The sequence below is a fragment of the Mandrillus leucophaeus genome, unplaced genomic scaffold (genome assembly GCF_000951045.1).
Source record: "Mandrillus leucophaeus isolate KB7577 unplaced genomic scaffold, Mleu.le_1.0 Scaffold362, whole genome shotgun sequence".
NCBI lineage: Eukaryota > Metazoa > Chordata > Mammalia > Primates > Cercopithecidae > Mandrillus > Mandrillus leucophaeus.
Window position 1 is genome coordinate 1,281,096 of NW_012103832.1, and position 13,928 is coordinate 1,295,023.

General features: G+C 34.9%; 1 protein-coding gene across 1 annotated transcript in view; it reads left to right on the forward strand.

The window, feature by feature from the left end:
• MDGA2 (MAM domain containing glycosylphosphatidylinositol anchor 2) overlaps positions 1-13,928 on the forward strand; it is a 916,950-nt gene that overhangs the window by 405,738 nt on the left and 497,284 nt on the right. Inside the window, exon 2 of the mRNA XM_011989775.1 lies at positions 8,922-9,061. Within this exon, the coding sequence (XP_011845165.1) occupies positions 8,922-9,061 (140 nt within the window). The remainder of the gene's footprint in view (positions 1-8,921; positions 9,062-13,928) is intronic.

The following is a 13,928-nucleotide window of genomic DNA, read 5'->3' on the forward strand; positions in this document are numbered from 1 at the left end:
TTGATGGACTTTCAAATATCTTCCAGGTTGAGGTCAAATCTACTGGGAAGAACATAGTGAGGGACTTAGGGCGGGAATAGCCAGGTAGAGACAGGGAACATGGATGACCGATGGCTATGTGTGACTGCCTAGACTTGATGGCCCATGGTTCTTCTCTGGCACACTTGTCAGAAGTTGTCAAATGCTGTATTTGAAAAGAATGTTATGAACCTTAGATTCAGTGAACCTTTTTTTTTTTTTCATCTCTAAAACATGCAAGGGTTTTTGAAGTTTTAGGCTTAGATGCTAATAGGCGACTCTTCTAGATGAAAACAAATAAAGGAAATCCTGATGAAATCTGAAGCTGTAAATGTGAAAATCTTCATGAAATAACATTTTTAGAATTGATAGTGCTTTATTTTAAAAAAAATAGGACACATGTTGTTTTGTGGAAGATAATTCAGAATAATATTTTGCAATTTTGTATTCAATTTTTATGAAGTTAATACTTGTCACACAAGATAGTTTTTACACAGAAAATAGGATTGCTTTTTATCATTGTTTTACCATTAGAATTTGAATTACATAATTGCTTTTTTGTTTATCATTAAAATTTAGTGTATATTTACTGTAAGTTTAAAATTAAACTGAATGTCATTGCTCTCTTTTGATGACAAACTTTCACCTCTCTTTCAAAATAGTGTACCATATACTGCACATAAACAAGTAATTTGACGTTAAATTTACAAATTAAATTAAAGTTTAACTTAAATTAAAAGTTTAAAGTTTTTTCTTTAAATTCTTGGTTAACATCAACCTAAAAGATCATGTCAACTTTTATTATTTAGCAAACATTAATAATTGCTGTCTAAAGCCAGAGGCTTCTGGATTTAATTTAATTGCCTTACTCTGGGCTTCATACAGTCTCTTAGAGTGGTTCAGTTACTTTATAACAATGCTACCCAACATGTACTAAGGAAATAATACAAAATATTAAAACCCTTTCATAATCAAGGCCTTTCAACTAAAGTCATATGAGAAACATATGATCTTCTCTTTATTAAATCCAGTATATCAATAGGATCTTATTACTTTCACTTTACAGCTCATCAAATTAAGGACAAAAAAATATTTACCTCTAGTGGACAGGAGTACAATGTTAACCAAACATGGCGGTGGGAGGTTGGTAGAGGGAGTGGAGAAATAAGTTCACACTGATGTGGACATTGTAGTTAGTTTAAAATAACCAATGGAATCAAACAAATAAAATTATCTGCAGGCTGACTTAAAATAATCTATATGTTGTTTATGTGTCAGAATATATTTCTATTTGGGATTACATAAATGACAGTTACAGAAAGATTTTAATTATTTTTTGAAGAATTTATTGAATAAATATACAAGTTGAACATTAGCTTATGTGCATGTTTGGATATGTGTTTATGTTCATGGGTGCAGGAAGTAGGGCAGTGGGATAAAACAAAAGTCTTTATTGTGTTGTAGTGTAGGGCAAGTATGTAATTTCAAAGATCTTTGTATCAAAGTAAAAGCAAGTAAGCTAAGGCTGAAGGAGAGGCAAATGATCACAATAATGACCAAAAAAATAAATAGCGATTTACCAAAGTGGTCTTCTATTTTCCTGCCCTGTTCTTTTAGAAATACAAATGACAGGGCAGAGCCAGACTGCAGTGGACTGAGGAGGGCAAAGCACATGCCGAGGATGGCTGTGAACATGTATCATTATTTTTAATCACTAGACAGTAAAGGAAAGACAAGAGGGGTCCTGTTGATAGGATGATAGGAGGATAAATGTTACTGTTTTGTCTCTGTTTTGTTTTTTTTTTTTAATGGAACACATTAAGCTTATTTATATGCTGTAGCATATTTAAATGCTATGAGGATTAGCCTTGATTGTTTTACAGAAGAGATTAAACAGCTTTGAGAGATTCCTTCATATGTGGTCCTGAAGTTGTCAGAGTTGAATTTGTAAAAAAATAAACTACCAGAAAGAGAGGGAAAAAAGAAAAGAAAGAAAGTGGGCTTTTAGAGCAATTTATTTTTGAAGAATGTGGAAGGATACTAGAAAATAATATTGTAGTGGCAAAAAGTTGCAATTGTGCTAGAAGTATAAACATGATGAGTTGTTGTTTCTTATGATGAAAGTAATGATTCTTTGCAATCCTAAAATGCTGGTACAATAGTGTTGAAATACTCAGTTTTTCACTTATCACTCCTTTTTATATATGAGTAAGCCTAAATAGCAGTTTAACTATTTGCTTCAAGCTTGATTTGACCTACTAAGATCTTTTCCCTCAGTCAAACCATACATCATTCATCCTTTGACTCCAATTCTCTGCAGCCATAGCTCAGTCAAAATTCACTAATGCTGCCTTAATTCCCAAAGGCAATGACCTTTTGTCTGTGCTGCTCTTAACTGACAACTCCATGGTAAGTAATATTTTTGGACAGTCCACTGTGCTCGGCTGTCTACTCATGTAACTTAAAAAGCACCTCATTTTCTTTGTTCTCCTTCTACCTCTCTGACTTTATAATCACACCAAGTCCTTTCTTTAGCTTCTCTAGTTAAGAATACATATTTATCATGGTTCTATCATGACTTATTCTCACTCTACATGCTCTTCTGTAGAACTCTCCTGTATTCTATGTAGCCATCGACTACCATTGAAAGCTGTCAAACTTAATGTCCAGCAGCAACTTGTCAACTATTGGTGAACTCACCACAGCATCCAAAACTGAATTATTCACCGTCTTCTTCAAATCTTTGTATTTTTTTTTTCCTGTCTTTTTTTTTTTTTTTTGAGACAGAGTCTCTCTCTGTCACCTAGGCTGGAGTGCAGTCACACGATCTCAGATCTCGTCTCACTGCAACCTCTGCCTCCTGGGTTCAAGTGATTCTCCTGCCTCTGCCTCCAAAGTAGCTAGGACTACAGGCGCCCACCACCATGCCTGGCTAATTTTTGTATTTCCAGTAGAGACTGGGTTTCACCGTGTTGGCCAGTCTGGTCTCAAACTCCTGACCGCAGGTGATCTGTCTGCCTTAGCTTCCCAAAGTCCTGGGATTACAGGCATGAGCCACCACAGCTGGCCCTGTCAAATTTTTTGATGATAAAACATGTAACTAGGCTAATGAGGAAGATGTTAGGCAATGGAGTTGTCAGCAACAGGAGTAATTATGGACTAGGACTGTATGCACAAAAAATATATAAAAATCAGTTTAGAATACCATTTGAAAAAGGGAGGTGGGGGAGATCTCATGTACTATCTTAAACCAGAAACTCAGGTAGGAAAGAAAAGAAGAATGGAAGCCACCATATCCTAGAAGTACTATACATGTGCTACATTGAACATTTTGAAATAAACAGAAGAAACCAACCATTGACAATGCTGATTAGCTAAATGTAACATGTTGTATAAAACTGAGAAGTGTTTTATGAAAGCATATGATCACTTAAACCAATGGAAAGCTGGGAGGAAAGTTTGATTATTGTTATGTTTTCTTTACAAGCAAAACTGAATGCTTATTAAGAGAATGGTGTAAGTAATACATAGTGACTCTTTGGCCATGTGACAACAGTAAGGTATAGGCTGTCTCTCTGTCTCTGTCTATCTGCCTCTCTCTCTCTCCCTCTTTCTGTGTCTCTGTCTTTCTCTCTCTCTCTGTCTGTCTTCAGAACGTTTATAGTACATGAGTAATGCTGGCACAGCATGGTTTACTGAGCTGTTCACTAGAGCTTCTAGGAGAGGACCAGTGAACATCCTTCCCTCCACACTGCTTAACTAAACAGGTCTGTGACCTTAACCAAGAACATACGTTACATTGATCTAGTGTAGAAGGTAGCAACATGCTGGTGGCAACTTGAATTCCCACAGAATAGCTGTATGAGGGATTTGAGGGATTTAACTAAAGAACCAGGCTGTTACTTGAAGCTCTTAGAGGAGAGAAAGCTCCTAGTACCAAAACCATAAATGTCTGATAGCAGCACGTTTTTCAGGAACCATCCCCATTACTGAAAAAAGTTTCTTCATCAAAAATGTTTCTCATCTAAGCCCTCATGCCAACAACCCTCCACCCCCCATGAATTGGGCTCAGAGCCCCTCATGTCAAGCTTCCCCGAACTGTAGGTAATGTGAGTTCCATGGCAATCAAAATAAAATAAAAATAAAAATATTAAATAAATAATAAAATTTATTTTATTAAAAACCCTATTTGATATCTTATTAAGATAAAAAAAAAATTGTCATCTTTCACGTAGTCAGGGTATAAACTTCTTCCTTCACCCTCAGATTCAGTTAATTGTCATGTCCTATCTAGCAAGACCTCTAAAATGTGTCTCTCCTCTCATAGCCATTCCCAGGCCTCTCCAGTGTCTCTCCTGTGTCTGAGACATAATGGCAAGCTGATAAGGCTGTACAGTGGCAAGGTATGAAGTAAATGATAAACTACAGGGGACACATTTTTTACATGGTCATTTCAGAAACACAATAGACACTGGCATATTACAAAGGCATATTTCAGATTTGCCTTTGAACACACTGTTTTCTGTCTCTGAAATCTCCTTCCTCTTTTGCTCCCAAGAGCATCTCTCCAAACTTAGGTTAAATGTCACTGACTTTGCGAAACTTGTTAGACTTCCCTAGGCAGATTTAGCTATCCTCTGCTTTGTCTTTGTTTAGTACTTTTCATTTTCTTCTGTTAGAGTATCTATCCTGTTCAACTATCATATAATTTTAAATAATTTAGACAAACCCAGTAGGCTGTAAGCCCTTAGCAGGGGCAGCTCATGGCATTAATCATCATATCCCCAGCACATAGTCTCATGCCTACCATCGCAGTTGCTCAATAAATATGTGCTTGAAAGTCTATATATGAGATGAAAAGATTAAAATGCCCCTGGTTGTTGTCATTGTAGAATAATTTATTTGTACTCTTTCTCCAGAGTGAATTTGGTTTAACTTTCAAAAGTATATTCTAACAAGATAAAAGAATGTCTCTCTTTTGCCCTTTTAGGCGACCTCTTCAACCCAAAGCCAAAATATCCTCAGATTAAGACAGTTGATATGATTAGTGTTAGGAAAGATTTTACATAATGAGATTTGGTTTACTTCAAGAAAATTTGGATGAATATGAGTCTCATGCAATATTTTAACATTGTAATTCATTGCTGACTCTACAGGGCAAAGGAGATCATAACCTTTAGTCCAATTTAAGGATGATGAATTGAGGTTTTTTACAACAAGGCAGAGGATCAGAGATGTGTTGCTTCAGGTATAAAACTGCAAATTGCATCTATATTTAAAGTAAGCAAATGCACTGCCATAATAGTTGATATTTTGCTAAAGTAAGAAGTTGATGTCATTATAGTGATACTTGCTAAAATAGAAACTAAAACTCAATTAGTTAATAAATACCTCCTCTGTGCTGTGAATTACATGATATGGGGATGATGCCAAAAATGATGCTCAGTCTGGCACTGAGATGCTTACTATCGTGTTTGAATGTTAAGAGAAAGGAAAATCACAAAGCAATAAACACATACCTCCTGTAATAAAAGAGAAGATAATCATTGATAAGTAATCCAAGAAGATATCAGGAACATGGGTCCAATTATTGGTGTGGGAATCTTAGATGGGAGAACATTATAAGCAAAGACTCTTAAAATCTCAGGATTCTTTGCATTCTCCCTGAGGATAGCCTGATATTACAGAGAAATGCGACTTCTAGTTGGATGGTAAGCATGAGGACCCTTGCCAGAGGGCGTAAATGCACCCATGTGCAGCGATTAGCACTCTATGAAATGTCATTGGGAGATATTGTAGGTTTTTAAGCAGAGAAACAACATAATGTAAATAGAAATTTCAAAATACTCCTTTGATCATTGTGAGATGTCATGGATTTGGCAGGTACTGGGGGTAGGATGATGAACTGGGGCAACAGTCTATTGTTAAGTTTGGTTAAGTTTGGAGCAGTTCTGCTACTTACATTCTTAATCTAGTTTATGGTGCTCTAACTGCTTTATTAATAGTTTCTCAGTCGTTTTTTATACCCCTAGCCTGGTCTAGGTCTGGGTCTAGTTTGGGAGTTATTTAGAACACAAATTTAACTATGACAGACATAGTTTAAATAGAGAGCATCAAGTAGTGAAAAGAACAGTAGGCCAGTGGCTCTGGTCTCATTGAGCCACAACTAGCCACAGGATTGTGACATCATTTGATGTCCTCAGACTTTTCTTTCCTAATCGGGAAATGAGAGCACTGACCTATATGAAATCTAAGGTCCTTTCCAGTGAGCTTTGTGCAAACAAAATAATTAAGAGAAGCTTCTAAAATACTCTCCTTATCACTGAGCAGCTAAAATATTGAGCACATATTTTAATAAATACTAAGAGGAAGACAGCTCCCACACTTAAAATTTGGTGGAATATTCCACTCTCCTACAGGAGAGGTGGTAGGTTCATGATGACTGCAATATGCAGGCAATTACCTTTTCCAAGAATGTGTTACAATATAGAAGAAAATAGCAGAAAATTAACCCTTGTAAATGTCACAGTGTGCTTACTGTATAATTTAAGTGGTTTAAATAAAGCTACTTATTTGCATAATGATGTTTTTGAAAGATATACCTTAAAAATAACAATACTAAGCATTGATTTGAAATTAAAACAAAAATAACAAGTGTAAATTAGTCTGGAAAAGATGTCATGTCACTATATAATTAGGTATATTAATAAACATGTGGGCTATCACGTATGAAGCTAAATTTAGCATGAAAATATATTTTAAGATAATGGATCTGTATTTTCTATTGAAAATTTATTTTATTTTGTTTTGCAAACATTTATAGATTTTCATCAGTTTGTTAACCTCTATAATATGGATATGACTATATTAGACAGATGTCTAAATATAAGTACCTCACTAGTATTACTTATCTAAATTGAAGTCCAAATTTGATCACTGCCTGAAATGATTTGTGGAAAATGTGGTGTGAAACATATCAGAGCACTAAGAGAAACACCAAAGATAAGGATTTCTAATGTCATAAAATCAAACAAATTATTACAATGTCTAGACAGAGTCCAGAGACATGATGGAAAATTTTTAATAAATTGGTTTCATAGACCAAACTGGACATTTGACTTAAGCATCATTTAATTTTTCAAATCAGTGAAATGATGCATAGCAGAAAGTTTAGTTACTTTAAAAAGCCAGAGGAAAAGGATATTTTATTCCTTGGAGTATTTTTCTTTAGCTAACAAATATAATACCCAGAACCTAGTCTATGTAGCTCTGTCATTGTAGCTATCTGAGTGGTAAAAATGCAGATTCCTGGGGTTTCCTGCAGATATATCAGGTCTCTGAACACCTCTGAAATTTGTATTTTTAACAAGTTCTTGAGGGAAGTTTATTATGCATATTTAGTGTCAAGGTCACTTTTCTAGAAGTACTCTTTTGTTCTTATCCTATTATTGGAAACTTTTACTTGTCATTTTGATTATGCATATTGGAAACAGGGTTCTGAGTTTCAAGGTTGAGTAACAGGATTATGTTTTGGTACCTAGAAAGAGCTGGACATAGCCAGTTGTTTTATTAATCATAAGTTTCTGCCTGAAATTGAGAAAGATAATGAAATATGCCCTGATGTCAATTATTAAGCTCTGTGGGTAGACTGTGCATTTACATTATATAAAACAAAATAGTAGATATTGAAAACTATTCTATTTTACTTTCAGAACACAGATTTTCCCAGAATGAATTTTTTCATGAGTTGGCCTTATAATCTTTTTTTCTTCCGTAGAATCACCAAATTTATTTTAAAATTCTATAAGATTCATCGTCTTTAATGTTAGACAAAACATTCCTAATATGCTGGTACTGGCATTAATTTTTAAGCAATCACAACCTCTGCTAGTAATATTACTGTTTAGGTCGAAATATCTATCAGGAAATTCTTGAGATCACTGTCATTTATATGTAGATATAACCTTTCCACTTGCCTTTAACTGAAATAATCATTCTCTTTCACTCCAAAATGCATTACAAACAAAAATGCTGAGTTCACAAAAGGAGATGATCTCCAATTTGAAGCTAGTAGCTGTCAATAATTTACTTGATAGCAAGCACCATATCTTATTAGCTAAGTACTTCTCATGACCCACAGAAAGTTTCCATGTAGTTGTTCCCAGTGATATGTAAGTCAAGGAGTGTTAGTTAAAGTTTATTGGCCCCTTGGCACTGAAGTAGGAGAAAATTATATTTAGAAATTTGGGCAGCTTTATGCTAATGAAGTTTCTTTTGAATCAGAATTTTAGACTCAGGCAACAATGGTATATTGTCTTCTTCCATGGCTTAATCAAGAATCATACTTTGTTTACATCAATACAGATGTCTATAAGTATGGTAAATTAAGTTGGTTTTCACTTCCTGAAAACCAAATCATCTTATTCGTGAGCTTCTTATCTTGTGCGCTACATGGCTTAAATAATTAATAGACAAATGTCAATGTCTTCAATTTAAATTCCCTTTTCTCTTCCAATTGTCTTCTTTCTTTTGCACTACATATTTTTTGGTGCAATATTCCTTATTATATTAAAGTTTGATTGAACTCAGAAAGGAAGGGAACTTCTCACATTTTAACAATCAAGTTTTATCATGTGGTCTTGTATTGATGGTGATTTCTTGAGGCACCAATGTTCTTCCACTACCTTGTTCCCCTGGAAATGTGTTGGTCACTGTTAGATAAATTTTAAGATTTCTTCCAGTAAAATCTTTAATGCCTTGGGGAGGTGTTAAGACTGATTAATCTAACTAATCTGACTATGGTGAAGTCTAATAAGAATTGCTTTTATAGTCAAGATGGTTCATGAGCAGATCACTTACTTACCTTTTCATGTATCTTGTCTCTCTTCTTCCTGACTCGACAGCTCCTCCTACGGTTCGTATTGTGCACTCAGGCTTGGCCTGTAACATTGAAGAGGAGCGCTACTCTGAAAGGGTCTACACTATCCGGGAAGGAGAAACCCTAGAGTTGACTTGTCTAGTCACAGGACATCCACGTCCACAGGTGAGTCCCGAACTGTGACACTGGAGAAAACACTCTCTGACTTTTCTTGGAAGTCAAAAAGTGTATATTTTAGAATATTTAGCTAAAACTGTGTGTGTGGGGGTGTGTGTTTGTAACTCAAGTGCAAGTATATGTGCAATGCAGGACAAGAGTGTGGATTTCAGAACATTCAAACTTGAGCTATTTTTGTGTATAAGATGAAAAAAGAAATTTTTGTTTTGGTATTATGGGAAATGTAGAAGACACTTCTAAGGAAGCTGTTAAACAGACAACTACAAAAATATCTCAGTAGGATAACAATTCATATGGCAATGAGTTTATTTTAAAACGTGGAACATGATTTCATGATGACATAATTGCAACCGAGAGGTATTTGTTCTGAAGAATGTGAAGCATGAGGTCACATGTATTTTTCTTACTCCTAGTCATTTTATTCATAGAAAACCTTGAAAAACAAACAGTTGCAGATACTGTATGCACTCAGGCCTTCAGAATCATCAGCTACACCTTTCTTAAGCTAATTTTATAGAAGCAATAAAAACGGAGACTTTTAAAGGGCACTAAAATTACAACAATATGTAAAGGCAAAGCTCACGTGTGGTGACTCATGCTTACAACCTCAGCACCTTGTGAGGCTGAGGCAAGAGGATCACTTGAGGTCAGAAGCTGGTGACCAGCTTTTTGTCTCTACAAAAAAAAAAAAAAAAAAAAAAAAATTAAAAATTAGCTGGGCCTGGTGGTGCACACCCGTAGTCTCAGCTACTCTGGAGGCTGACGTGGAAGGATCACTTAAGCCCAGGAGATCAAGGCTGTAGGTTGTCATGACAGTACCACCACACTCCTGTCTGGGCAACAGAGAGAAACACTGTCTCAAACAACAATCAAAACAAAAAAAAAAAAAGAGAGAAAACAAAATATTTGTAAGAACAAAATAGTGAGATAGAAGATAATATGTATAGGTTCATATATATATATATATATGATGCAGCAATCTAATTTAGATGCAGAATATTGAGGATATTTTACTCAAAAATTGATAATTCTTATTGTCAATAACCTTACTAGCTCAAAATTCACGTTTGTAATCAACACAAGCACTATGGTAGGAAAAGTAGTCTCATTTAGTAGATAAAGTTACATATTTTAAGTATTTGTGTTACAGGAAAAAAAAAATCCAGCTAACAAAGCTACAGAGGGAAAAGTGAAGAGTAATGTGGAAATTTTATGAACTCACCATTTTAACCCTGTTTTTAACTTCTGCCATTCTTGACTCTTACTGACAGATCCTTAACTCAAGGATCTTTTTATTTACTTTTTTGACTCTGAAATGATAAAAATACGCATATAAAGCATCACAGAATGAAGCATTAAATAGACAAGACCATGGCTAAAACCGAAATGGTAAAATATGCTTAATAAAACTCATGCTGTTGGTAAAATGAAAAAGAACAAAAGTAATCTAGAAAGAATAATTATTAAAAATGTTAAAAAAGGAAAACTCATGATAACTATAATTTCAAATTATAGCATTTGCTATTAAATGAAAATGGATTAAAGAATACAATTGTCTTAATGAAATTTAGATAAACACAATTTGAGCCAGGATAATTACGCTTGACAGAAAAAAAAATGATTCCAAAAGACAACATACAAGGACAGACTGATGACTGATAATTGTTAAAATTTGAAACAAGGAAATGGATATGTGAAGCATTTTCATTTTAAAATTTATACAGAAAACAATGTCCAGTTAAAATAATGTTACCAAAAATTTAAACAATGATAGACTTAAGATAATATTAACTCAAAGAAAATACAGTGTTGTTATAATTTGATTATATGTTTTGCTTTCTAGACATGGAATAGAAATTTCAGAGTCAAAAGTTGGGATCTAAACAGGAGGGTCCAAACATATTTAAAAGAAGCTGTGAAGAGCTTTATGAGAGGCAATTTATGGCAAGAGAAGATTCACTGAGGCTCCCATTAGTCCTTCACTGAGTGTACTAAATTTACACCTTCTGAACTCCAAATTATATTTAAAAAATCAACTTCTTATCTCTGTTTCTAACACACCCCAGGTGTTGCTCTGCTGCTTCTCTCTCCATCCTCCTGTCCCTTTAATATTGGAAATTTCCCATTTTCTGCATACATTTTCCCTTTTTATCATTCACAATCAGGAGTACAATCTTTGACCTCAAGACAAACCAGATTAAGTTCTGAAACGAAGAAGTAGCTCATTCATTTTTTTTTTTTTTTTTTTTCCCTAAGCAGTTCCATTTTTGGGAAACATTTCAATGTGTTTTGAGCCTAAGAAAAATGTATTGTTTTGGTATCAGTATCTTTTTATTCCTAGAATTAATTAAGGTGTTTGCAGGTGAATCAGTTTCAGCTTATATTGCCAGTTGAAAAATTAACTGGGCCTCTTCATTGTCAACAAACTGTATAAGGAAGGCTGACAGAACAGCTGGGGCTTGGCATTCTGGCCAAAGTCTAAAGGGCATGCTATTGGCAGCTGGTCCTGAGGATGATTTTTGTTGGCTGATATCAGAAAGCTGGAATGACTTTCTTGCTTGCCTAATCTGAGTATGATAGTTGGAAATGCAGTGGAAGAGAGAGGTTCCTCATTCACTCATCAGCAGATTTCTTAATCTGCTACCTATTCTTCTAGCAGTAAGAGTCATAAAGATTGTTTATTTCCAAAAGTATTATAGAGAGCATTTTTTCTAGCCTCTTTAATTTTTTATGGTGTATTGTTTAGTGATAGGTAGTGGCCTGAAGGTATTGATGTATCCAAAGAAAATAAAACAAGTGAAGAAGAGGTCAGTACGATGCAATAGTTGAGAGCATGATGCTGGAACCAGACTGTCTGGATGTAACTCTGGCTCCACCAGGACTAATAGTGTGACCTTGGAAAAGTTCCGTAATCTCCCAGCTTTCTTTGCCTCAGTTTTCTTTTTTATATTTCCGGGATGATAATAACTATCTTGTATCATAGAATCCTTTCGAGAGTTAAATTTATATTATGGATATATATACACACATATATTCTGTGTGTGTATATATACACATATACATATATATACACACACACACACACATACAAATACAACTATACTTTCTTGGTACATAAGCATTGTGTCAGCACGTAATAGAAACATGTTGGCTTTATTATTTTTCAGTAATTTAGGAGCATCAACTCTAAGATCTCTATTTGGATATGTAGGTATGAAAATAAGTAGGTTTCAAAACTGGTTTTAGTATTCCCATATCCTGCTTTAAATTAGATGCATTTAAATCAATTTCAGTATTTTTTGTGTGTTATTGCTCTGCACAGCCTATACATCTCTGTTAATTAGCCTTTTTAGCTTGCAAGGAATAGAACTATGTTCAGACTACCTCGTTTAATGAGGGTTTATTACAAAGATACATGAAGAAGTAAGAAAGAAAGAAAGAGTTTGCCAGTAAATCTAATAATCTAGTACAAACTCTAGATGTCTACAGCTTCAGAATTCAGCTACCCTCTTTCTTCCCCTCTCTGCATCCCTTCCCTTCCCTTCCCTTCCCTTCCCTTGCCTGCCCTGCCCTGCCCTTCCCTCCCCTCCCCTCCTTTCCCTTCCTCTTTCTCCTTTCTCAAAATTATCACATCAATAATTTAAATACATTATAAATATAGTCTTGTAAATGACTTAAACAGTAGGATATTTAACATAAATGTTTCTCTTCTCCTTCCGACCTGCCCTGCTTCCCAGAAGTAATAGTTCGGCATATCACCTTTCAGTTCTTGTTCGATGCATTTCCTTTATATAATTATTTATGTTCATGTTCCATTTTCAATTTTTAATAAATGAGATAATGAAAAGTATTATTCTATGACTAGAATTTTTCACTTGACCATGTGTCCAAAACACCAAGTATGGGTCTAGCCTGGTAGTTCTTAATGTGTGGTTTCTGGAGATAATTGATTAAAAATGAAAATTCCAGATCACTTCACATTAGAAATCCCTGCATTGGGGCCAGCAATTCATGTTTTAGCAAGCCCTCCAAGTGAATCTGATGTACGCTAAAGTTTGAACCAGTGGCTTGGATCATTGTCTTCGCTCAGGCTGAATAGTTCTTTGTATGGGTGCACTGAATTTTGCTGTGAGTACTCTCAAATGTGTATAATTGCTGCTGTGTTGTTCATCATGGAATTACTTACAGATGGTCACTGTTATAAACAATCCAATGAATACTTGTAGGGTATATGTTTGTGTTGCCTGTATGTACATCTTTGTGAAATGTATGGTAGCATTGCTGTATCTTAGATTCCCTCCTCAAAATGGAATTATTTAGCCAAAGTTGAAAGGGACCTTTACTTGCTTTCTCAATGGGAGTGTTTTTTTAATTTTTTTATTTTTGTCAATTTGATGGAAGAAAGTAAATTACACTCAATTGCAATTTAAATTTGCATTTTAAATCACTAGCCAATTTGAACATTTTCCCGCATGTTTATCAGTCATTTGTACATCTCTATTTACTGGTCCTCTCTTTTCTTGCTAGTTTGCTCCTTCTTGTAGACTTGTGAAGACAAATATACTACATAAATAAATTCAATTGCTGATAAACATGTTGCCAATTGCACCTCCCAGGGTGTTACTTGTGTTTTAAGATTGTTTATGATACTTTTGTTCTCAGGTTTTTGTTTTGAAAAGAGGAATCATTTTTGGCTTATGAGTTTTGTAGCTACTTTAGCAAGATCTCCTTATATCCATTTAAGATTTGTTTTTCTTAGGCCGGGCGCGGTGGCTCAAGCCTGTAATCCCAGCACTTTGGGAGGCCGAGGCGGGCGGATCACGAGGTCAGGAGATCGAGACCATCCTGGCTAACA